Source organism: Coregonus clupeaformis, unplaced genomic scaffold, assembly GCF_020615455.1.
Source record: "Coregonus clupeaformis isolate EN_2021a unplaced genomic scaffold, ASM2061545v1 scaf1136, whole genome shotgun sequence".
Lineage (NCBI taxonomy): Eukaryota > Metazoa > Chordata > Actinopteri > Salmoniformes > Salmonidae > Coregonus > Coregonus clupeaformis.
Window position 1 is genome coordinate 97,542 of NW_025534590.1, and position 26,925 is coordinate 124,466.

General features: G+C 43.8%; 1 protein-coding gene across 1 annotated transcript in view; it reads left to right on the plus strand.

The window, feature by feature from the left end:
• LOC121562507 (activin receptor type-2A) overlaps positions 1-26,374 on the plus strand; it is a 44,206-nt gene extending 17,832 nt beyond the window's left edge. The window contains 16 exon segments of the mRNA XM_045217590.1: positions 10,478-10,513; positions 10,516-10,684; positions 11,621-11,709; positions 11,712-11,741; positions 12,584-12,738; positions 21,650-21,799; positions 22,215-22,358; positions 23,021-23,125; positions 23,127-23,167; positions 23,463-23,577; positions 23,857-23,995; positions 24,247-24,377; positions 25,085-25,145; positions 25,148-25,204; positions 25,207-25,247; positions 25,249-26,374. Coding sequence (XP_045073525.1) covers positions 10,478-10,513; positions 10,516-10,684; positions 11,621-11,709; positions 11,712-11,741; positions 12,584-12,738; positions 21,650-21,799; positions 22,215-22,358; positions 23,021-23,125; positions 23,127-23,167; positions 23,463-23,577; positions 23,857-23,995; positions 24,247-24,377; positions 25,085-25,145; positions 25,148-25,204; positions 25,207-25,247; positions 25,249-25,278 — 1,493 coding nt within the window. The 3' untranslated portion in view covers positions 25,279-26,374.
• The last annotated feature ends 551 nt before the right edge of the window (positions 26,375-26,925 follow it).

Below are 26,925 nucleotides of genomic sequence, written 5' to 3' on the forward strand. Positions count from 1 at the left end.
GTTCCAGGCATAAGAGACATACAGTGGGGGAAAAAAGTATTTAGTCAGCCACCAATTGTGCAAGTTCTCCCACTTAAAAAGATGAGAGAGGCCTGTAATTTTCATCATAGGTACACGTCAACCATGACAGACAAATTGAGAATTCTTTTTCCAGAAAATCACATTGTAGGATTTTTAATGAATTTATTTGCAAATTATGGTGGAAAATAAGTATTCGGTCACCTACAAACAAGCAAGATTTCTGGCTCTCACAGACTTGTAACTTCTTCTTTAAGAGGCTCCTCTGTCCCTCCACTGTTACCTGTATTAATGGCACCTGTTTGAACTTGTTATCAGTATAAAAGACACCTGTCCACAACCTCAAACAGTCACACTCCAAACTCCACTATGGCCAAGACCAAAGAGCTGTCAAAGGACACCAGAAACAAAATTGTAGACCTGCACCAGGCTGGGAAGACTGAATCTGCAATAGGTAAGCAGCTTGGTTTGAAGAAATCAACTGTGGGAGCAATTATTAGGAAATGGAAGACATACAAGACCACTGATAATCTCCCTCGATCTGGGGCTCCACGCAAGATCTCACCCCGTGGGGTCAAAATGATCACAAGAACGGTGAGCAAAAATCCCAGAACCACACAGGGGGACCTAGTGAATGACCTGCAGAGAGCTGGTACCAAAGTAACAAAGCCTACCATCAGTAACACACTACGCGCCAGGGACTCAAATCCTGCAGTGCCAGACGTGTCCCCCTGCTTAAGCCAGTACATGTCCAGGCCCCGTCTGAAGTTTGCTAGAGTGCATTTGGATGATCCAGAAGAGGATTGGGAGAATGTCATATGGTCAGATGAAACCAAAAGATAACTTTTTGGTAAAAACTCAACTCGTCGTGTTTGGAGGACAAAGAATGCTGAGTTGCATCCAAAGAACACCATACCTACTGTGAAGCATGGGGGGTGGAAACATCATGCTTTGGGGCTGTTTTTCTGCAAAGGGACCAGGACGACTGATCCTGTAAAGGAAAGAATGAATGGGGCCATGTATCGTGAGATTTTGAGTGAAAACCTCCTTCCATCAGCAAGGACATTGGAAGATGAAACGTGGCTGGGTCTTTCAGCATGACAATGATCCCAAACACACCGCCCGGGCAACGAAGGAGTGGCTTCGTGAAGAAGCATTTCAAGGTCCTGGAGTGGCCTAGCCAGTCTCCAGATCTCAACCCCATAGAAAATCTTTGGAGGGAGTTGAAAGTCCGTGTTGCCCAGCGACAGCCCCAAAACATCACTGCTCTAGAGGAGATCTGCATGGAGGAATGGGCCAAAATACCAGTAACAGTGTGTGAAAACCTTGTGAAGGCTTACAGAAAACGTTTGACCTGTGTCATTGCCAACAAAGGGTATATAACAAAGTATTGAGAAATTGTTATTGAGAAATTGTTATTGACCAAATACTTATTTTCCACCATAATTTGCAAATAAATTCATTAAAAATCCTACAATGTGATTTTCTGGAGAAATAAATTCTCATTTTGTCTGTCATAGTTGACGTGTACCTATGATGAAAATTACAGGCCTCTCTCATCTTTTTAAGTGGGAGAACTTGCAAAATAGGTGGCTGACTAAATACTTTTTTCCCCCACTGTAAGTGACATTTTTGGGGGGTTAAGGAACTCAGTCTGGGTCTCAACTTACTGTTGAGAGTAAGAATAATAGAATACACAAAGTGCAATTTCGAAATGTGGTTGTGCATCAGCAGTTTTTCTCTTGTTATGTCAGTCACTGACAGTCACTCAATTAGCCATGTCAGCTATGATTGGTAGTTAGTCTAGCCAGCTATCCAAACTTGTATTAATCATGGCCGAATACCGACCTGGCACTTGCCCAGGGGCCCTGACCTCTAGGGGGGCCACATTGATTTTGTTAGTCATTCTCACTCAGATATATTAATAAGTAATTACAAAATGTGTAGAATTGCCTCTAATCTTTCATTCCCAGCCCCAGCGAAACGAGGAAACAACAGTAGCTCCTTCAGATGCTGCTCTCTCTCTCTCACGCTCTTCTCTGTCTCTTCTCTCCCTCGCCCATCCAGCCATCATCCATCCATGCTGCCTGTCTGTCTCAGACCCGTGCCAGAGCCACTGGACTGAGCGTAGCCCTTTAGCTCTGAAAGGCTCCGGGCCTCAGGCTCTAGCTCACATGATTACCTTCTCAGTCCCAGCATCACCTTTGGCTTCTGGACAGGTAGCGAGTCAGGCAGGGAGTCGGGGAGCCTTTGGTGAGGCTGCCAAGTTCAGACTTACTCCCTGTACTGTAGTCCACCAGCCTGTGGGGAATGGGAGGTCGTCTGGTGGACAATGTTCACTTTACATCTGCTTGTACTGAAAGTAGCCAATTAATGTTCACTCAACCTTAGTTGATGCTTACACTGTGGGCATGTTTCAGTACATCTAAGGACAAAGATGTTCTCTGAGATAGAAATGGAGGGCACTCTGAGCAGGGTGATAGTTAGGCTACACTCTGAGCAGGGGGCAGATCAGAGTAAGCATTGCTGTGAGCTGCACTGCTCTCTCTCCATGTACAGTAGTAGTACCACCATGTCTTCTGTAGCGCAAAGACCTCTGGATATTGACATTTCCTCCGACATTGTGTTATCTTAACGCTACAACTACAGCTCCTTCTAACAAGGGATCATGAGTTGACAGAAGTGTGCGGGTTAGCTCATTGTAAACCTGTGGTGAGGGATGTTTTGTTAAGTCTGAATGCCTGGCTCTTGAGTGTTGTTTTGGCGAACCACAAAAAACAGCTCCGATTTATGATGGGGCTTGAAACCATATGGATCCTCCAGGCTAGTTTCGCTAAGTGTTGTGACTATTTTGTTACATGCTTTGTGGATTACATTAATTCCCAGTGGATTACTTTTGTTAAACAGAAGGATGAACTACTTTCATTGAAAATATGTCACACGTATCTGTTGTGTTTAACAGATGCTTGTGGTTAGGAATGGTTTGGTTTTGAGCAGTGAGCCTGGACTGCAGTCATGCTTTAGTTCTGCTTCTGAACTTCAATGTCTGGATATTAGGTTTATAAGCTATTTTGTTTGTTTTCAGGCTGTTTTGTTTTATTGCGCCTGTTTATTCTATTTAATAGTTATTCATATCCACGCCTGCCCAGAAATCCTCATTGCAGTATTTCGTAAGGAAATGGCATGACGCTACAAACATCCACCCATCATTTATTTAATCTAGATTTTAACCTGAATCTCACAAATCACTACAACAAATTACTAATTGATTCATATTGAAATGTTTCTCACTCTCACCCATATATCATCTCTCTGCAAACAAATAAATCATTCCTTTTCAATACATTTGATGTGGTTCAAACAAAGAGTTGTTTTGTACCATAAAGCTAAAATGTGTCCCAAATGGCACCCTATTCCTTACATAGTGCACTACGTTTGACCAAAGGCCCTGGTTAAAAGTAATGCACTATGTAGGGAATAGGGTGCCATTTGGGACGCAGAGCTGCTGTGTGCTGTTGCGTTGGAGGGAATGTGTACTTAAGGTATATCTGACACTTTGTGTGGGCTATGCTATGCACTCACCCTGATTGGTATCTGAAGGAGCAGTAACTAGCGATCGAGTCAGAAGATGAATTGAGCATTTCTTAGTTTATACTGTAGAGCTACAGTGGCTAATTCATGTAAAGGAGAATTTCCATCTTAAAAGGACCCATGAGCACCAACGTGAAGTTCATAGGAGCATGTCAAATTGGGTGTCAAATGAAACTAGTCTATATTTGAGAAGTTGAGGCATGTATACATTTGTCAAGCATTTTTCTATCCTAAAAATGTGGAATAAGCAAAGGCTTTGATTTCTGGTCAAACCTATGAAATAGGAGTCTTAGACGACATCTACCAGAAAAAGGTAGGCTATTAGAAATACATCAAAACACAATCATGTTGAAGTAAAGACCCCTGCCAACTAATATCAACACTTGTATTTAGTTTTGTAGAAATGACTTGCCTCCTATAAGTTTAAGAAACATTGCCTTGTAATTCCGTTACCAAAAACCCACATATCTTTAAAGGCCCAGTGCAGTCGAACATGTGATTTTCCTGTGTTTTATATACAGTGAGGGAAAAAAGTATTTGATCCCCTGCTGATTTTGTAAGTTTGCCCACTGACAAAGACATGATCAGTCTATAATTTTAATGGTAGGTTTATTTGAACAGTGAGAGACAGAATAACAACAAAAAAATCCAGAAAGACGCATGTCAAAAATGTAATAAAATGATTTGCATTTTAATGAGGGAAATAAGTATTTGACCCCTCTGCAAACATTACTTAGTACTTGGTGGCAAAACCCAGAGGTCAGACGTTTCTTGTAGTTGGCCACCAGGTTTGCACACATCTCAGGAGGGATTTTGTCCCCACTCCTCTTTGCAGATCTTCTCCAAGTCATAATGGTTTCGAGGCTGACGTTTGGGCAACTCGAACCTTCAGCTCCCCTCCACCAATTTTCTATGGGATTAAAGTCTGAGACTGTCTAGGCCACTCCAGGACCTTAATGTGCTTCTTCTTGAGCCACTCCTTTGTTGCCTTGGCCGTGTGTTTTGTGTCATTGTCATGCTGGAATACCCATCCACGACCCATTTTCAATGCCCTGGCTGAGGGAAGGAGGTTCTCACCCAAGATTTGACGGTACATGGCCCCGTCCATCGTCCCTTTGATGCGGTGAAGTTGTCCTGTCCCCTTAGCAGAAAAACACACCCAAAGCATAATGTTTCCCACCTCCATGTTTGATGGTGGGGATGGTGTTCTTGGGGTCATAGGCAGCATTCCTCCTCCTCCAAACACGGCGAGTTGAGTTGATGCCAAAGAGCTCGATTTTGGTCTCATCTGACCACAACACTTTCACCCAGTTCTCCTCTGAATCATTCAGATGTTCATTGGCAAACTTCAGACGGCCCTGTATATGTGCTTTCTTGAGCAGGGGGACCTTGCGGGCGCTGCAGGATTTCAGTCCTTCACGGCGTAGTGTGTTACCAATTGTTTTCTTGGTGACTATGGTCCCAGCTGCCTTGAGATCATTGACAAGATCCTCCCGTGTAGTTCTGGGCTGATTCCTCACGGTTCTCATGATCATTGCAACTCCACGAGGTGAGATCTTGCATGGAGCCCCAGGCCGAGGGAGATTTACAGTTATTTTGTGTTTCTTCCATTTGCGAATAATCGCACCAACTGTTGTCACCTTCTCACCAAGCTGCTTGGCGATGGTCTTGTAGCCCATTCCAGCCTTGTGTAGGTCTACAATCAGTCCCTGACATCCTTGGAGAGCTCTTTGGTCTTGGCCATGGTGGAGAGTTTGGAATGTGATTGATTGATTGCTTCTGTGGACAGGTGTCTTTTATACAGGTAACAAGATGAGATTAAGAGCACTCCCTTTAAGAGTGTGCTCCTAATCTCAGCTCGTTACCTGTATAAAAGACACCTGGGAGACAGAAATCTTTCTGATTGAAAGGGGGTCAAATACTTATTTCCCTCATTAAAATGCAAATCAATTTATAACATTTTTGACATGCGTTTTTCTGAAATATTTTGTTGTTATTCTGCCTCTCACTGTTCAAATAAACCTACCATTAAAATTATAGACTGATAATTTCTTTGTCAGTGGGCAAACATACAAAATTAGCAGGGGATCAAATACTTTTTTCCCTCACTGTATATTTCCACACTATGAGGTTGAAATAATATTGTGAATTGTGAAAATGACGGATGAGGCCCCTTTTTTGTGTAAGAGCTGTTTGAAAACACTGCTGAAATTCAGCCTGTTTTGGTGGAAGGGAGTTTTGTCCTTCCATGGTGACATCACCATGCGTTAAATGAGTTAATAGGCCAACAAGGAGTCCCAAACCTCTCTGCCAAGAACAGCTACTTTTTGTTTTCCCCTCCCACTCAAACCACTCCCGACAGTCCTAGCAGAATTCTTGCTTGAGAAATTGCTCTTTGCTGAGAAGCTATTTTTATTTTAATTATCATTTTACTTGAAAACAATCACTTATTCCACATTTTGTTGTTACAGCCTGAATTCTAAATGGTTGAAATAATTTTTTTCCGCACCATCTACACCCCATAATGACAAAGTGAAACATGTTTTTTAGAAATGTTTGCAGATTTATTGAAAATGAAATACAGAAATATCTAATTTACATAAGTATTCACACCCTGAGTCAATACATGTTAGAATCACCTTTTTTGGTTAAGTCTTAAGCTTTGCACACCTGGATTTTACAATATTTGCACATTATTCTTTTAAAAAATTCTTCAAGCTCTGTCAAGTTGGTTGTTGATCATTGCCTAGACAGCCAAGTCTTGCCATATATTTTCAAGCTGATTTAAGTCAAAACTGTAACTAGGTCACTCAGGAACATTACATGTCTTCTTGGTCAGCAACCCCAGTGCATTCGGAAAGTATTCAGACCCCTTTGCTTTTCCTAGTTTTGTTACGTTACAGCCTTATTCTAAAATGGATAAAACATTTTAAAAAACATAGTCAATCTACACACAATACCCCATAATGACAAAGCAAAAACAGGTTATACATATTTTTTGCACATATATTAAAAATTAAAATATCACATTTACATAAGTATTCAGACCCTTTACTCAGTACTTTGTTGAAGCAGCTTTGGCAGCGATTACAGCATTGAGTCTTCTTGGGTTCTTCTCTGCAGATCCTCTCAAGCTCTGTCAGGTTGAATGGGGAGCTGATATCAAGTTTATTTATTAATTATTAGGCTAAGTGATTAAAACAGGTAATTTTGTTACCAAATCGGTAGGAGAATTAATAGAAATCATAGTAGTCACAAACCACAGTTGGCTCACCTGCTTCTGTTCTCCCTTCCATTGGCATACTGTTATGTTCAGCTCATACATTGTTTTCTTCTTCTGTCGTCTGGTGGTCAAAGCAAGACTGTGAAAACCGTCTGGAAAACCTCCCACACTCACTCTCACTCTCTCGTAACTCTGTTACCAGATGTAAATCCACTTACTACCTACTGTAGTTCAATAACCAAAATAAATGTTTTCAAACTCAAGGTGTCATGTCATAGCTGACACCCCATTCTTTCTGCAGACATTTTTCAATCTTTAATTCAGAGCAGATATTTAAGAGTTGCATAAACAGAGGGAGATTTTACCGTAATTCTCTTACCAAACTTTGCATCATTCTTAACAGTAAATGAGTTTTTGTGAAATAATTCTGTGGAAATTGTAAAAAGTAGTCCTTGTGCATAGGTATGGTTTGTTAAACTTTTAAATCAATGGTTTTTGTTTTCCATACATTTTAAGTGAAAACTCTGAGACCAAGCGTAATTCCGTTACCGTGGAATTGCCCAAAGGCTTCCATAAAACAGCATATTCTTGTATACAAGAAGATAACCACCTGCATCTGATTCCCAGCATTGCCTTTTGCTCCTGTGAGGAGAGTTTGGCCTCCCACCCACACATAGCAGCCCTGGCAGGCAGTGAGTAAGGCAGTGACGTGGTGTTGTTGAGCCCAGGTCTGCCAAGCCAAGCCAGGGTATGAGAAACCAGAGGGGCAGGCTGCCAGGTGATACAAACGGCCCTACAACAGCCTACAGCCTGGGCACAGAGCAGCACAGCCCACTGCCAGAGCTGTTCTTAGTTCCTGAGTGAGAGAACCAACCAGAGCAAGCTGAAGCAGCAGGAGGACCAGGGTCAGGCCAGTCTCAGGCTGGGCCAAGGCATCGGAGAGAGGGCTTGGAGTCTGGTTCCCAAACATGGGTCTTCTCAGGGTTGTGAGGTGGGAATTAGAGGGTTCCCACTGGAAGAATGGTAGCTAAGAGCAGTAGGACAGAGCATTGAGATGGTGCTCCTTCTCTTACCATCTGGAAAAAGTATGTTTCGCCTGTTTAATAGGTGGAAACTGAGGTCTGCTTGTATGGAATAATCTTTTCTTGAGCCCTTATAAATCGAATTAACAAATCCCCCATGCATCAGGGGCAAAGCTCCTTCCTTAATGATTATTGCTGGACTTTGGCCTTCCCTGTGTGTGCAGTTCTCTAACTGTGTGAGGCAAGTGCAAAGCACACCAAAGGTGAGGATTGGATTTATATAGATCCTTTCTACCAACTGAGGTACCCAAAGCGCTTTACATAGTAAGGGGGGAAACTCTCCTTATCCACCACCATTTTGGTAGAGTGCGCCCTCAGCCTGCATGCTGTTTACGTTGTTGTTGAAAATGACCTACTGCTGCAGCCCGACTCTGGCTCAGGCCAAAAGTACTTGACTTCTGTAGCCCGTTTATTTCAGCCTGACTGATTCAGTCAGTGCCCTGCTTAAAAATACATGACGTAGCTAAAGTTAGGCCCCTACCTCAGATACATGGAAGCTGCTGTACACATCAATAGCCTAGCTGTTCTATTTGAAAATGCATGTGTTGTTTTCCTGTGTGTGCACTCCATCTGTCTGTGTCTTTTAAGGACACATAGGCTATAACCAGAATACCACAATTAGCCTCCCGTCAGTTAATCAATCAGTCAGATAGTAAAAGCTATTTGGCATCCGTACACTACTGTCCAGTGAACTGAACAAATGATATGATGAACACTAGTTGAGGCAATTTCTGCTCTGTTATGAGCTCTGTTAGCCTATGTTGTACAGTGCATTCGGAAAGTATTCAGACCCCTTGACTTTTTCCACATTTTGTTAAGCTACAGCCTTATTCTAAAATGAATTAATTTGTTAGTTTTTTCCTCATCAATCTACACACAATACCCCATAATGACAAAGCAAAAACAGGTTTTTAGATTTTTTTGCAAATGTATTCAAAATTTTAAAAAACGGAAATATCACATTCACATAAATATTCAGACCCTTTACTCAGTACTTTGTTGAAGCACCTTTGGCAGCGATTACAGCCTCGAATCTTCTTGGGTATGACCCTACAAGCTTGGCACACCTGTATTTGGGGAGTTTCTCCCATTCTTCTCTGCAGATCCTCTCAAGCTCTGTCATGTTGGATGGGGAGCGTCGCTGCACAGCTATTTTCAGGTCTCGCCAGAGATGTTCAATCGGGTTCAAGTCCGAGCTCTGGCTGGGCCACTCAAGGACATTCAGAGACCTGTCCCAAAGCCACTCCTGCGTTGTCTTGGCTGTGTGCTTAGGGTCGTTGTCCTGTTGGAAGGTGAACCTTCGCCCCAGTCTGAGGTCCTGAGCGCTCTGGAGCAGGTTTTCATCAAGGATCTCTCTGTACTTTGCTCCGTTCATCTTTCCCTCAATCCTGACTAGTCTCCCAGTCCCTGCCGCTGAAAAACACCCCCACGGCATGATGCTGCCACCACCATGTTTCACCGTAGGGATGGTGCCAGGTTTCCTCCAGACGTGACGCTTGGCATTCAGGCCAAAGAGTTCAATCTTGGTTTCATCAGACCAGAGAATCTTGTTTCTCATGGTCTGAGAGTCCTTTAGGTACCTTTTGGCAAACAAGCGGGCTGTCATGTGCCTTTTACTGAGGAGTGGCTTCCGTCTGGCCACTCTACCATACAGGCCTGATTGTTGGAGTGCTGCAGAGATGGTTGACCATCTGGAAGGTTCTCCCATCTCCACAGAGGAACTCTGGAGCTCTGTCAGAGTGACCATCGGGTTCTTGGTCACCTCCCTGACCAAGGTCCTTCTCCCCCGATTGCTCAGTTTGGCCGGGCTGCCAGCTCTATGAAGAGTCTTGTTGGTTCCAAACTTCCATTTAAGAATGATGGCCACTGTGTTCTTGGGGACCTTCAATGCTGCAGAAAGTTTTTGGTACCCTTCCCCAGATCTGTGCCTCGACACAATCCTGTCTCGGAGCTCGACGGACAATTCCTTCGACCTCATGGCTTGGTTTTTTCTCTGACATGCACTGTCAACTGTGGGACCTTATATAGACAGGTGAGTGCCTTTCCAAATCATGTCCAATCAATTGAATTTACCATAGGTGGACTCCAATTAAGTTGTAGAAACATCTCAAGGATGATCAATGGAAACAGGATACACCTGAGCTCAATTTCGAGACTCTTGGCAAAAGTTCTGAATATATATATATATATATATTTTTTGTCATTATGTGGTATTGGGTGTAGATTGAGGGAAAATGTAATTTAATCAATTTTAGAATAAGGTTGTAACGTAACAAAATGTGGAAAAAATCAAGGCGTCTGAATGCACTAAATAAGGTATTTTTTATATATATTTTTTAATAATTAGCAACAATTTCAAAAACTGTTTTTGCCTTGCCATTATGGGGTATTGTGTGTAGATTTATGAGGATTTGTATTTATTTAATCAATTTTAGAATAAGGCTGTAACTTAACAAAATGTGGAAAAAGTGAAGGGGTCTGAATGCTTTCCGAATGCACTGTATGTAAAATACAGGCTGTGAGTGACCTGTTCTTCTTGTGTATCTCCTGCTCTGTCCTGTAGGTGCAATCCTGGGTCGCTCGGAGACACAGGAGTGCGTTACTACAACTCTAGCTGGGAGAAGGAGCGAACCAACCGCAGTGGCATCGAGCCTTGCTACGGAGACAAGGACAAGAGGCTCCATTGCTTCGCCACCTGGAAGAACACCTCGGGAACCATCGAGATCGTCAAGCAGGGCTGCTGGCTGGACGATGTCAACTGCTATGACAGGTTAGGTAGTGTCTTATTCTGAGGCAAGACGGTAGACTTAGGGCTTAGTGGTCCTTAGTGGTCCTCTGTAGCTCAGTTAGTAGAGCATGGCGCTTGTAATGCCTGGATAGTGGGTTTGATTCCCGGGACCTCCGATACGTGAAAATGTATGCACGAAAACAGTCGCTTTGGATAAAAGCATTTGCTAAATGGAATATATTCTTCTTAGACTTAGGGCTAGTGGTTAAGTGTAAGGGTTGGTGGTCTGAAGCACTGTACTTCAGTCCTTTCCTGCAGATGGTGACTAACACTTATTAGTTTAGGTCATACTGTCCTTTGTATGACGGTTGACTTAGTACATCTTTAAAGGCGCTGCATGGTCATTCCGACGTCTGCATTGGCCGTGCAGAATTTACGGTGATACGGCCTCTGCAGAAGTCAGGGAATTCATACTTCTTGCGCTTCGCGAAGCAGCACAAAGCTGTTGTGAAGGAAGTTGTCAAGGAAGTGAGTTTGGGTTTATACAGGACCTCCCGCCCCTCACCTACCGTCAACCAATCATGTCAATGCGGCACTATTTGCAAAATTTGAGAGGCGGACGGCGATGCGGTACGGAGCTCAATTTGGGCTCTGCATGCCTCCGGAGGCTCCGCATTGAGTCACACCATCCATACGGCGCCTCCGACCACATTTTTGATCAAGCCTAAATTGGCTTTTAGTATAGTGCATAAAGCTCTGCTTAGGGCCTGTCTTTTATTTCTCATTTCTACTACAGCACTTGTCAGAGTGGTTGTCTGTCTCTTCCTGTAAAGATGTAGTTCTTCCTCTCCAGAGAGAGAAAGAGCGAGAGAAAGAGAGGGATCGGTTCAGTGGAGGGCTGCCAGCACTCAGCTCTCTACCTTTGTAACAGAGGTGTTCTTTTGTTTCTTTTTCTGTCTTTCTTTCTCTCTGCTGCAGTAGTGAATGTGTGGAGACGAAAGAGAGTCCGGACGTCTTCTTCTGCTGCTGCGAAGGCAACATGTGTAACGAGAAGTTCTTATACAGCCCCGTACACAGGCTGTCCAAAGTAAGTCATCATGTAAGTTCACACACAGGAAGCTGGTGTAATGTCACATCCTCTGTCAGTTTTTTCAGCCAAACACAGACAATAAGTCAGTAAGAATAACCCAACCCTAACCCAAGAGGCACTGGGGCAAATTCCCCAACAAACACTATAGACACAAGGTCTTCTACTTTACCAGGGCCCATGGGTCTACTGCTTTAATTAGAAACTTTGTGTCCAGGCTAGCCACTGTCCCCCCTCTCTACGGGGGCCAGTAGCAGCTAGTGTGGCCCATTGGGGCCACCCAGCCAGCCTCAGACATCCTCAATGTCACAGGAAGGGAAACCGCAACAATAATGCAATCCACAGTCTGTGTCTGTGCTGGAGAGAACTGTGATGGCAGAGAACTGTGATGGCAGAGAACTGTGAAAGCATAGGAGTGGCTGATCACATCGAATACTACATCTTTGTGATATGAGAAGTGGGTGTACTGCACAGTAAGGCTTAGCTATTGGTTTTTTTGGGTCACTTGGTTGTTTAGGCGGTTATTTTTGGCTGCTGGCTTAAATTCTCATGAACTGCATTTTACTATTAATCTCACTATTTAGAGGATTTTGTTGAAGCCTCCCAGATGTGTTGTGCTGTGTTGGAACTATTTTTAGAGTGTTGCACTACTAGTCTTCTGATACCATTTTGTATGGCGTGATGAAAATGTGAGGGGAACAAAGTACATTTGCATACCTGTATTAAGGTGTATTCTCTCTCCCTCCTTCTTCCTGCATTCTCTCGCCAACCCCCCTTCCCTCTCTTTCCACCATCCTCCCCCTTCCCGCGCCTTTATGTCCCCCTTACCTCTCATTTTCGTCCCCCGTCCACAGCGACCTCCAACCCGTTTACCCAGAAGCCTCAACTGTTCAACACCCTGCTGTACTCCCTGGTGCCCATTATGGGCATCGCCGCCATCGTCCTCTTCTCCTTCTGGATGTACCGTCATCACAAGCTGGCATACCCGCCCGTCCTGGTGCCAACACAGGTAAGACTGAAGAGTGTGTGTGTGTGTGCGTGTGATGTCCGATGATTCGTCATACTTGTCTCGGCTGTACAGAATAAATGGAAGACGCACTCTCGGTGCTTGGTATTTTAATGTTGATATAGGAGTGACTCACTAACATTTCCAAGAAAAACGGATGCAAAACAATGGATGGCAGAAGAGAACATTGGAACTTGCTGATCTGAACTGAACACAAATGTGATTAGCTGGAGAGTGACAGGAAGCCTAGCCCCAACTCAGACTGTGTGCGGTAGTGTGTGTGTGTGCGTGTGGTCCGTGCAGTGTATGTGGGCACAGCCTGCCACTAACACTGTGAAATGTGTATCTGCTCAGCACTCGAAGTCCTTACTGTGGACACACACACAGGCACACGACGGACACACACAAAGCTGTCGTTTGTTCACCCTGGTTAAGCTCACTGAGGACAGGGCTCTGTGCTCATAGGTCGGACAAGGGTGGCTCCCTCAAGCTTGCTCCTGTACAGCTCTTTGTAAACCGTTCAATAAACACAAATGTCACCAGAACACTGCCACTGCCTTCCCTCCGCTTGTTGCCCCTTTGCAGTGTGTTTGAGAGGGAGCCCACAATGCCGGGAAGTGTTTGGTTGCTGTGCTTGGTTACTGTGTCATACAGAACAGTGTGTCCTAACCCCACTCCTCGGCCTCCATTTCCACCCCCAGGGCCAGGCAGGCTCCCTGTGTTTGTCATCTATTTCTGGGGTGAGCTAGGACTATTCTGGCCTCCCTAGCCCAGCAATACATGGCCACGATGCCATGGAGGAGAGCACCCAGGGTGAGGTTTAGGCCTGAAAGGGAGAGTGAGGGGGAAAACACAAACAAATAAATAATGCAGTCAGGCTCTCTCTCCCTCTCTCCCCCGTCTCCCCCTTCCCCTCTCTCTCCCTCCCCTGGAGGCTGGCTCTAACCATGGGCCCTTAAAGCATCCATGTTTAATCCATAACACATCTCCTTTGAACAGAAGTGCTGATTGCCGTGCCTTGTGAGCAGCTGATCTCTGACACCGGACTAAACTTCGCCCACTTCGACTCTTAATCACTTTGTCATGTCTGATTTGTTCCAAAAAAGCGTCCCTCCGTATCATTTGCCCTATGTGGGTTCATTTAAAGCTCTGCTGTAGCCAGACAAGCAGCCGTGACACACAGGTGAGGTGAGCCTGGAGAATGTACAGTGCTATGAAAAAGTATTTGCCCCCTTTCAATTTTCTCTACTTTTGCATATTTGTGATACTGAATGTTATCAGATCTTCAACTAAAACCTAATATTAGGAGAAAGGGAACATAAGTGAACAAATAACACAACAATTACATATTTATTTAATTCATTTCATAAACAAAGATATGCAACACCCAATTCCCCTATGTGAAAAAAGTAATTGCCCCCTTACACTCAATAACTGGTTGTGCCACCTTTAGCTGCAATGACTCCAACCAAATGCTTCCTGTAGTTGTTGATCAGTCTCTCACGTCGCTGTGGAGAATTTTGGCCACTCTTCCATGCAGAACTGCTTTAACTCAGTGACGTGTGGGTTTTCAAGCCTGAACTGCTCGTTTCAAGTCCTGCTACAACATCTCAATTGGGATTACGTCTGGACTTTGATTAGGCCATTCCAAAACCTCAAATGTGTTGCTTTTTTAGCAATTTTCATGTAGACTTGATTGTGTGTTTTGGATCATTGTCTTGCTGCATGCCAGCTACGCTTCAGCTTCAGCTCACAGACGGATGGTCTGACATTCTCCTGTAGAATTCTCGATACAGAGCAGAATTCATGGTTCCTTCTATTAAGGCAAGTCGTCCAGGTCCTGAGGCAGCAAAGCATCCCCCAAACCATCACACCACCACCACCATGCTTGACCTTTGGTATGATGTTCTTACTGTGGAATGCAGAGTTTGGTTTTCGCCAGGCATTACTGGAACCATGTCGCCCAAAAAGTTATACTTTTGAATCATCTGTCCATAGAACGTTATTCCAAGAGTCTTGATGATCATCCAGGTGCTTTTTGGCAAACTTGAGTCAACATTTTGGACGAGATGGGTCCCATTATGCCTGGCGAAAACCAAACACTGCATTCCACAGTAAGAACATCATACCAAAGGTCAAGCATGGTGGTGGTGGTGTGATGGTTTGGGGATGCTTTGCTGCCTCAGGACCTGGACGACTTGCCTTAATAGAAGGAACCATGAATTCTGCTTTGTATCAGAGAATTCTACAGGAGAATGTCAGACCATCCGTCTGTTAGCTGAAGCTGAAGCGCAGCTGGGTCATGCAGCAAGACAATGATCCAAAACACACAATCAAGTCTACATGAAAATTGCTAAAAAGCAACAAATTTGAGGTTTTGGAATGGCCTAGTCAAAGTCCAGACCTAATCCCAATTGAGATGTTGTGGCAGGACTTGAAACGAGCAGTTCATGCTTGAAAACCCACACGTCACTGAGTTAAAGCAGTTCTGCATGGAAGAGTGGGCCAAAATTCTCCACAGCGACGTGAGAGACTGATCAACAACTACAAGAAGCATTTGGTTGAGTCATTGCGGCTAAAGGTGGCACAACCAGTTATTGAAATGTAAGGGGCAATTACTTTTTCACACAGGGGAATTGGGTGTTGCATAACTTTGTTTATGAAATTAATGAAATAAATATGTAATTGTTGTGTTATTTGTTCACTTATGTTCCCTTTATCTAATATTAGGTTTTGGTTGAAGATCTGATAACATTCAGTATCACAAATGTGCAAAAGTAGAGAAAATTAGAAAAGGGGGAAAATACTTTTTCATAGCACTGTATATTAAGAGCATCCATCTATTTGTTATGAACAGAACAATGGAATGTAGGAAATGCTAGGACACCGTTAGCCCGTGTCCTAGAGGTTGCCAGAGAGTCTAGAAGCAGTACATACATACACAGGCCCAGGGCTAGTTCTGACAGGGGCGTCAATTAGGACTGTCCTGCTTGGGCACAGCAGCCACTCTCCTAACCACCCGTCTTACTGTATAGAACTTGAGCTGAGGCCTCTGCATTATTAATGAGCCTTTTTAAAGGTAAACACTTACTGTGCTTTGTTACAGAGTGAGAGTGGCCAAGAAGGGATTGGCAACCTTTCAAGGGTCACCACAATCACAATCACGATCGCGCACAGATGTAGTATCTTAATTTGAGCCAGTTTGCTACAGCAGGAAAATAATCCTGTAGCAACAGGAAATGTGGATTATAATTAAAGGACATTTTTGTAGGGGTTGATACATTTTTTGTGAGAGAAAATCAAGTTTTAATTTGAAAATTCTCGTGCAACAGGGTGATCAAATTAAGATCCTACATCTGTATAAAGACAGTTGAGTATAAAAAAAAGGAGATGGCTGCTCTATTAGTACTCTATTAGTACTCTATTAGTACTCTATACTTTTAACTTCTATACTAGCCTACACTGAGTGTACAAACATTAAGAATACCTTCCTATTATTGAGTTGCAGCTCCCCCCTTTTGCCCTCAGAACAGCCTCAATTCGTCGGGGCATTGACTCTACAAGGTGTCAAAAGCGTTCCCACAGGAATGCTGGCCCATTTTGACTCCAATGCTTCCCAAAGTTGTCAAGTTGGCTGGATGTCCTTTGGGTGGTGGACCATTCTTGATACACGGAAACTGTTGAGAGTGAAAAACCCAGCAGCGTTGCAGTTCTTGACACAAACCGGTGCGCCTGGCACCTACTACCGTACCCCGTTTAACCTGTCTTCTCCCCCTTTATCTACACTGATTGAAGTGGATTTAACAGGTGACATCAATAAGGGATCATAGCTTTCACCTGGATTCACCTGGATTCACCTCCCCTCACTGAAAACAATAATTTTTTTTGCCTCTTTTCTATCCTATAACAAGCACGCCTTTCATATAATGATAGAGGTAAGATAAGTTTAATTAAACTCCAACACTTTTCAATTTCAGTGGGTTTTGGTTGGGAGGGAGCTTGATAACTGGGCCCATTTAATTTCTGACTGCTTCCGATTGTTGTTTTATTTATTTGGGATGGCTTTATTTTGTCTATTTTTTTAAATGTCCTCTTTATATGTGAGTCATCATTGCTTTTATGGATGTTTTTAATTATATTTTTGCATGGACGTCATGTATTATTTTATCCTTCGTAATGCAAAAATACACTGGAATCAACCAATGACCAAACAAAGTGCATGAATCAGTCAATGTACTAAATGCATTCTATTAGCATGGATGTCTACATTTGATGATAATATTTTGCACATTTTGTCTGTTGCAATGCAACCAAGGGTAGCTACTAAGATGTCTTGTGCCAACATATAAATGAAAGAGGGGTTGGAATCCATTGAATATGGAAAGGCTGCCTCTGAAATGAAACCTTATTCTCTATATAGTGCACTACTTTTGCCCAGGGCCCATAGGGTTCTAGTCAAAAGTAGTGTACTATGTAGGAATACAGTGACATTTGGGACGCAGTCCATGTCTTGTGCTAATACATGGATGAAAGAGGCATTGGACCAATTTAAATACAAATATGGCCTTTGATGTGGCACTGGTCAACATTTAGCCAACGTTTTCGCAACAAAGGACTATTGTTAACCCCCAGCAGCATGTGAGCGCTTTCAATGTCATAAGTCAATTGCTGTAATTGAAGTAGCTGAGATGTTTGATTGTTTGAAGGCCTCATACATCAGGGTGGGTGGGTGTGTGCAGATGACGTCAGATTTTTATTTTATTTCCTGTGGTACAGTGTGGTGTGCTGACAAAGTGTAATGCACGCCATTCAGCGCCCAACCAACTCGTGAACGGCGCCTGGGTCAGGTGACACTGACTGACTGGTTACTGTACACAGCCCAGATCATAACAGTTCTAGAGAAAGAGATGCTGCTCCTGCTTTTGTAGTGCTTTACTTGAACTGTCTGCCACTGACGCAGGTCTAGGGGTGCGTCCCAATTGGCACCCTATTCCCTAAATAGTGCTCTACTTTTGACCAGAGCTCATGGGCCCCAGTCAAAAGTAGTGCACTATAAGAGAATATGGTGCCATTTGAGACTCAGCCTAGGTCTTTAGACAGTCAGTGGATCTGATAGAATTGCCCTCACCTCATCAACAGGGTTACCTAGGCTGACCTCCTCCCAATTGTCCTGTGGTACAGCTGGTATCTATTATGAATGCTCCTTAGCCTCCTTGGCTGTGTCATGGTTCCTGAGGACTTAGGCTTTTAGAAACAAAACAGTCCTTCAATGCGATCACTCCTTGTCACGTGTATTGCTACATTGCTAGCCAAGGTTGCCTCCCAAATGGCACCCTATCCCATATACTGTGCCCTACTTTTCACCAGGGTCCATAGGGCTCTGGTCAACAGTAGTCCACTATATAGCGAATAGGGTTTCAATCAGGACACACACCAAGATTCATAACCCTCTTACCACCACCAAGGACGGACCAGATCGTAAATCGCCCGTAAATAAACAACACAATTGTTTTGTTTTTTTTATCTCCTTTTTCAAAACATCATAAACGGGGTGGAATTCTATTGAGGGCCTTTTATTAGCGCCCAGGGGCGTCTCTCCATTAAACACAATATGGTTTTCAATCCTGCTTTTTACGACTCAGCATTCAAGCGTCTGATGAATTATTGAAACTATGGGGAGGAAAAGTCAAGCGTAAGTATGTAGGGCAGGCAGGCGTCTGATGTGTTTACAGAGACCGTGGCCAATGTCAGAGCTGTTGCCTGGCTGGCTGTTGATGGCAGCGAGAGTTTGCCCCAACCTCCCCTCCCACCCGCTCACTTGTTCCTCTCTCCGTCAATGGTGGCCATGCCCTCCAGTGGACATTGAACCAGCCACTACGTATTGTTCTGTTTTGGGGCGCCACATTGATGGTGACATCTTACTCTCTCTCGAAAGTCACACATGGAAGTGATTAGTTTAATCCAGAGGACCAGCTGACTTGACCCATTTTATATTTGGAACACACACACAATTTGTAACACTTGCTCCCTCTACCACTTTGTTGATATGAGACTTACCCTGCCCTAAGCCACCACCCCACAGAGGGAGAGGCATGACCCATCCAGGCCACTCATATCAGGTTGCTCTTCATGCGATACAGTACCCAGATATAAATATGCTATATACATGGCATTACATCTGACAGCAGCCACTGCCACACCCTCCTTGTTTTCAACCCTGCAGATCACGTCTGCATCCCAAATGGCACCCTCTAGCTTATATAGTGCACTACTTTTGACAAGAGCCATATACAGTGCTTTGAAAAAGTATTCATCCCCCTTGGCGTTTTTCCTATTTTGTTGCATTACAACCTGTAATTTAAATTGATTTTTATTTGGATTTCATGTGACATACACAAAATAGTCCAAATTGGTGAAGTGAAATGAAAAAAATTACTTGTTTCAAAAAATTATAAAAAATAAATAACAGAAAAGTGGTGCGTGCATATGTATTCACCCCCTTTGCTATGAAGCCCCTAAATAAGATCTGGTGCAACCAATTACCTTCAGAAGTCACATAATTAGTTAAATAAAGTCCACCTGTGTGCAATCTAAGTGTCACATGATCTGTCACATGATCTCAGTATATATACACCTGTTCTGAAAGGCCCCAGAGTCTGCAACACCACTAAGCAAGGGGCACCACCAAGCAAGCGGCACCATGAAGACCAAGGAGCTCTCCAGACAGGTCAGGGACAAAGTTGTGGAGGAGTACAGATCAGGGTTGGGTTATAAAACAATATCCGAAACTTTGAACATCCCACGGAGCACAATTACATAGATTATAAAAAAATGGAAAGAATATGGCACCACAACAAACCTGCCAAGAGAGGGCCGCCCACCAAAACTCACAGACCTGGCAAGCAGGGCATTAATCAGAGGCAACAAAGAGACCAAAGATAACCCTGAAGGAGATGCAAAGCTCCACAGCGGAGATTGGAGTATCTGTCCATAGGACCACTTTAAGCCATACACTCCACAGAGCTGGGCTTTACGGAAGAGTGGCCAGAAAAAAAGCCATTGCTTAAAAAAATAAATAAGCAAACACGTTTTGGTGTTCGCCAAAAGGCATGTGGGAGACTCCCCAAACATATGGAAGGTACTCTGGTCAGATGAGACTAAAATTGAGCTTCTTGGCCATCAATGAAAACGCTATGTCTGGCGCAAACCCAACACCTCTCATCACCCCGAGAACACCATCCCCACAGTAAAGCATGGTGGTGGCAGCATCATGCTGTGGGGATGTTTTCATCGGCAGGGACTGGGAAACTGGTCAGAATTGAAGGAATGATGGATGGTGCTAAATACAGGGAAATTCTTGAGGGAAACCTGTTTCAGTCTTCCAGAGATTTGAGACTGGGACGGAGGTTCACCTTTCAACAGGACAATGACCCTAAGCATACTGCTAAAGCCACACTCGAGTGGTTTAATTAGAAACATTTAAATGTCTTGGAATGGCCTAGTCAAAGCCCAGACCTCAATCCAATTGAGAATCTGTGGTATGACTTAAAGATTGCTGTACACCAGCGGAACCCATCCAACTTGAAGGAGCTGGAGCAGTTTTGCCTTGAAGAATGGGCAAAAATCCCAGTGGCTAGATGTGCCAAGCTTATAGAGACATACCCCCAAGAGACTTGCAGCTGTAATTGCTGCAAAGGTGGCTCTACAAAGTATTGACTTGGTAGAGTTTGTTTCACAAGAAAAAATATTTTGCATCTTCAAAGTGGTAGGCATGTTGTGTAAATCAAATGACACAAACCCCCCCAAAAAAATCATTTTTCATTCCAGGTTGTAAGGGAACAAAATAGGAAAAATGCCAAGGGGGGTGAATACTTTGGCAAGCCACTGTAGGCCTTGGTCAAAAGTAGTTCCGAAAATGGAGAAACATTTGGGACACATCCCAACAATCTAAGGCCCCTCTCTTTATTACCTAGCTTCATCTAAGTCCCAGACCTCTCCTCTCTTCTCCTCTGTCTCTTATTTACTCTACCTTTTATGTGGGAGGATTTGTAAAAGATACCCTTGGTCTTCAAATAGGCCTTTAATAACATGGAATGATCTAATTGAAAACGGATGTCAGTCCATTTCTTTGATAAGACAGTAGGACTGACCGTGCTAATGCCCTGTGAAGTCCTTGAGATATCGTTGAGAAGACTCTGGGTGCGCCCCAATAGGCACCCTATTCCCATATAGTGCACTACTTTTGACCAGAGTCCTATACATAGGGGAGCCATCCTCTACCACCGTTGCATTCAACTTATATAGTTTCAGTCATTTATCAGACACTCTTACCCAGATCGACTGCATACATTTTCATACTTTGTTTTTCGTACTGTTCCCCCATGGAATCGAACCCACAACCTTGGCATCGTCGGACAGTGTTTTAAACGCTCACACCACTCTAATTAATACAGGCTTCCTTGATAAAAAATCTTTCAGATAAATCTCATCAGGTTCCCATCAATGTCTTATCTAGTCTGGACTCTTTTTAATAATGATCTGTCTTCCCAAGTGTGTGCCCAGCAATTACACAGCTTTTAGAGTTTAAAAGGACTGTTCCTGCTAGCGCAATGACGGAACTAATTAGATACAATAAAATTGTATCCGGTGTATCAGCCTCATGTGGTGACTGAATACTGTGAGGACATGCACCTGTTCTTTCGCCACTATTCTCAACTGAGAAGCAATAGTGGAAATTAGAATTGGCATTTCAATTTACCTCCCTGAATCAATTGACTGAATTGAAATTGAATTGAGCCCAACACTGAGTTGTTAGCCCCTATGGCACAGCAGTAGTACAGAGCGTATTAGTGTTTTCATTGATCCCTGTACCAACCTGCTGTCTATCTGTCTTCCTGTCTGCCCTCTCCTACAGGACCCACTGGGGCCACACACCCCTCCCTCTCCCATCATGGGGCAGAAGCCGTTGCAGTTGATCGAGATCAAAGCCAGGGGGCGCTTCGGCTGTGTGTGGAAGGCTCAGCTACTCAACGACTACGTGGCTGTCAAGGTCTTCCCCATTCAGGTATGAGTTGGATGTTGAGGTATACTGTTGATATAAAAATTTTATATAATTAATTTTGATAGATTGGTCGTTTGGTTACAATTTAGCTCTGTTTTAGAAAGTTGGCTTGATCCTCATGTTTTATGGCACACTGAAGTGAAACACTGTAGTACTGTTCTCGGGAGTCATTGGTAACACTGTATACGTTATTGTGTTTGATTTATGTCATATTTGTACATCACACAAGGTGAATTAGCTAATATAATATAGGCCATTTAGCAGATGCTTTTATCCAAAGCGACTTAGTCATGTGTGCAAACATTTTACATATGGGTGGTCCTGGGAGTCGAACCCACAATCTTGCCGTTGCAAGCGCCATGCTCTACCACCTGAGCTACAGAGGACCTAATGTTGTGTGTTGGTGTGTGGCCTGCAGGACAAGCTGTCGTGGCAGAACGAGTATGAGATCTACAGCCTGAGTGGGATGAAACACGAGAACCTGCTCCACTTCATCGGCGTGGAGAAGAGAGACAACAACATGGACATAGACCTCTGGCTCATCACAGCCTATCACGACAACGTACGTATACAACTTCATTGTCCATCCAAATTGACATCTGTCTATTTCAGGGATCATGAACTAGATTCAGCGAGCGGGTGATTTTTTCTTGAGCGGATGGTCAGTGGGCCGGAACATATTTACAAATAATTTGTAGATTGCAAATTGACCAAGAAGCCCAAACAGATATGGTACCAGTCAAAAGTTTGGACACACCTACTCATTCAAGGGTTTTCCTTTATTTTTACTATTTTCTACATTGTAGAATAATATTGAAGACATCCGTTCACCCACACCGCGTCTCAAATAAAAATTGTCCCGCGGGCCGCCATTTGGGGAACCCTGGTCTATTTGTTCTTAAAACCACAACCGACCAGACACCACACACCACAGGAGGCTGGTGGGAGGGAGCTATAGGATGGACTATTGTAATGACTGAAATGGAATAAATGGTTCCACATCAAACAAATGGAAACCACTTGTCTGACTCTATTCCATTAATTCCATTCCAGCCATTACAATAAGCCCATCCCCCTTATAGCTCCTCCCACCAGCCTCCTCTGCTACACATATACCAAGAGGCTGGAAGCAGCACAGGGTCAGCCCCTGAAGCGGGTTGTCTGCCCTCCAGTGGTTGGACAGTGTTACTACAACTACTAACACTAATTGTGTTTCCCCCACAGGGCTCTCTGACTGATTACCTGAAGGCCAACGTGGTGTCGTGGAACGAGCTGTGCCACATCTCCCAGACCTTGGCCCGTGGCCTGGCCTATCTCCACGAGGACATCCCCCGGGCTGAAGGACGGACACAAGCCCGCCGTCGCACACAGGTGGGTGGAGGATGGTATCGCCGGCCCGGTCCTACCCTGAATCAAAAAAACTTTATTGTTCCCCACAGGGGGAAAATTGGGTTTGTCACCAGCATAGGTCACAGGGACAAAAACAGACACACAGGCAAATATGATACAACAGAACACATTGACCGGAGCGCTGACAGCTGGTAGAACAAATACATTCCATCACATCAATAGAATTGAGGCCCACTCCTCGATTGCTTGTTCCTCTGTCTGCTGTTTTCTTATCTCCCTCTCTCTCTCTATCGCTCTCTCTCTCTGGCTCCAACAGGGACATCAAGAGTAAGAACGTGCTTCTAAAGAACAACCTGACAGCCTGCATAGCGGACTTCGGCCTGGCCCTGAAGTTTGAAGCTGGGAAGTCAGCAGGAGATACCCACGGCCAGGTAAAATAATGATGCTGGTTATTCTGATGCTGTATTAACCCTGCAGAAAGAGCAGAATCGGTGAATACATTATCCACAAATGTAGTGATACAGTAGTTCACTTCAAAATCAAATACATTTTCAGACTTCAAAAACGGTGTAATATCCCACATTGAGGTCCGTAAGAGGTGTGTGAATATCGGACAAACGTTGATTCCGGAGTGAACTATGACCTTAAGGCAGTGTGTTGTTGACATGAGACAGAGTGTGACCTTGTAGCCTTGTGTTGTGCTTCTCCAGGTGGGCACGAGGCGCTACATGGCCCCTGAGGTGCTGGAGGGGGCCATCAACTTCCAGAGAGACTCCTTCCTGAGGATAGACATGTACGCCATGGGGCTGGTGCTGTGGGAGCTGGCCGCTCGCTGCACCGCTGCAGACGGTGAGAAGGAAAACCGTGTGTGTGTCCTCGTGTGTTTGCAACGGGTATGTTGACCTTGTGCGTCTCAGTAAGGATCAATGACTCGGGGACAAGGCCGACTGCTGACTCCATGTAGAGCTGACGGAAGCGACCAGAATACCTACGGTGCCGAATGTGATCCCAAAAGGAGTCACTGTGTGTGTGTGGTTTCTCTGCTGGTGTGTGTGTTTCTCTGTATCTCACGCTGTGTGTGTGTGTGTGTTTTGTTGCAGGTCCTGTGGATGAGTACACACTGCCCTTCGAGGAGGAGGTGGGACAGCACCCGTCTCTAGAGGACATGCAGGAGGTGGTGGTCCACAAGAAGTTACGGCCAAGCCTCAGAGAGTGCTGGCAGAAACACGCGGTGAGTGAGGACCAGTGGTGGGAAAAGTACTCAATTGTCATACTTGAGTAAAAGTAAAGAAACCTTTTAAAGAAAATGACTCAAGTAAAAGTGAAAGTCACCCAGTAAAATACTACTTGAGTAAAAGTCTAAAAGTATTTGGTTTTAAATATACTTAAATATCAAAAGTAAATGGAATTGCTAAAATATACTTAAGTATTAAAAGTAAAAGTAGAAATCATTTCACATTCCTTATATTAAGCAAACCAGACGGCACAATTGTCTATTTTATTTATTTTTATTGACGGATAGCCAGGGGCACACTCCAACACTCAGACATAATTTACAAACAAAACATTTGTGTTTAGTGAGTCCACCAGATCAGAGGCAGTAGAGGTGACCAGGGATGTTCTCTTGACAAGTGCATGAATTGGACCATTTTCTTGTCAAAATGTAAAGAGTACTTTTGGGTGTCAGGGAAAATGTATGGAGTAAAAAAGTACATTTATTTTCTTCAGTAAAGTAAAATAAAAGTTGGCAAAAATAGAAATAGTAAAGTACAGATATCACAAAAACTACTTAAGTAGCAAAATTCAGTTGGTGGTACAGTAACCAGAAAAGGTTGGAAACCACTGGGTTAGAGCATAGAGCTAGCAACATCAGGGTTATGGGTTCAAGCTTCTGCTTCTGCTTAAATGACCCTATATATACTCTTATGCTTGTCCCAGGGCATGGTGATGCTGTGTGAGACCATCGATGAGTGCTGGGATCACGAGGCGGAGGCACGCCTCCGGCGGGCTGCGTGGAGCAACGCATCATCCAGATGCAACGCCAGACCAACATCATCGCCCCGAGGAGATCGTCACTGTCGTCACCATGGTGACCAACGTGGGACTTCCCGCCCAAAGAGTCCAGCCTATGAATGGACGGACATTGACTGGACGTGTCAGGTGGTGGACATGGAGCGGTTTTGATTTGATGTTTTCAGGTATACATTGTTCAATCAGAGTGGCCCGTTCAGGATCATGAACTCTGGATGATCCTGGGTTAAACTCTGACCCCTGATCCCCTCAGATTGGCGTGCTGGCATGGCGTGGTGTGTTTTAGTGCTGGGCGCTACACTACTGTCATTTAGGAAAATACCTGGCTGTGCCCTCCCACACTGCTTTGGTTTCTACCCACTTTATACTATCATGATGTGTTGGACTCCCATTGCGAGCCTCAAACTGTAAAACAGAGTCCTTCAAAAGAAAAACAGCAGCCTCTTTGAGCTGGGCAAAAAAGGATCCTTCAAAAGGACAACACTAGGTCATAACAAACCCTGTGAGCTGGGCAAAAGGGACATTTTCTTTTTATATATACGAAGAAAACACTAGGACCTCCTAACAGACTTCTGTTCTATTTTCTAAGCAAAAGAAGAGGAAGAGGATGGAGTCTCCAAGAATTACTCTCACAGCTCAGTAAAAAAAAAAGGGCAACTTGTTTTCAAAATGCATTTGCTGTTTTCTTTCTGTGTTATGATAATGATAATGACAATTGTAATGCCAATAAGAAACAGCTTCTGAATGTCACGTGTACTGCTGCTGTACATAATATCAAAACAATGGTAATCAAGTTTTATTTTAGGGGGGGGATCCATTTCCAAGCATTACTACTTCGAAAGCAAAACCATAGACCTCCATCAAGTCAACAAGGTATACCTCAGTTCCATCTTCATTACAACACTACAACCATAGAAATAGAACTACTATTGTTTCTAGTTCTATTAATTATATTTCTATGACTACAACAATCTCTCTGTAAACTATTCAGATGACATCATTACTTTGGTATTATTGAACTGTATACTGTACAGCTGTGGCAAATAGAATAATTATCACCACAGTTTTAAAACTAGTCCGCAAAGAAATGTATGGCAATACATTTACACACGTGTTTCTGCCTTCTTGTTTTTCTTCTTTGTATGATTTTTTTTGTGCATTATTTTGTCCTTCCTTCCTTTGTTTTTAATGAAAACATTTTAATACTACATTTTAAAAGTATTTCAATAACCCCCTAAGTCATTGAAAATGATTTAAAAAGCACTTCTTTCTTATTTTGATTTGCTGTGTCAACCGAGTATTTAATGATGTGAGCATGCCTTTTGGTTATCCTTTGGTCTTCTTTTAAATAAGCTCAGGAAGCTACTCTTCTGTCTCGACTCCCCTAGTTATTACCCATCAGTATCTCCCTGTCCGTAGCTACCACCCTTCTGGTATCTCCCTGTCCGTAGCTACGACCTTCTGTCTCTCCCTGTCCCAAGCTAACATCCTTCTGTCTCGACTCCCTAGTTATTACCCATCTGTATCTCCCTGTCCCTAGCTACCACCCTTCTGTCTCTCCCTGTCCCAAGCTAACATCCTTCTGTCTCGACTCCCTAGCTATTACCCATCTGTCTCTCCCTGTCCGTAGCTACCACCCTTATGTCTCTCCCTGTCCCTAGCTACCACCCTTCTGTCTCTCCCTGTCCCAAGCTAACATCCTTCTGTCTCTCCCTGTCCCTAGCTAACACCCTTCTGTATCTCCCTGT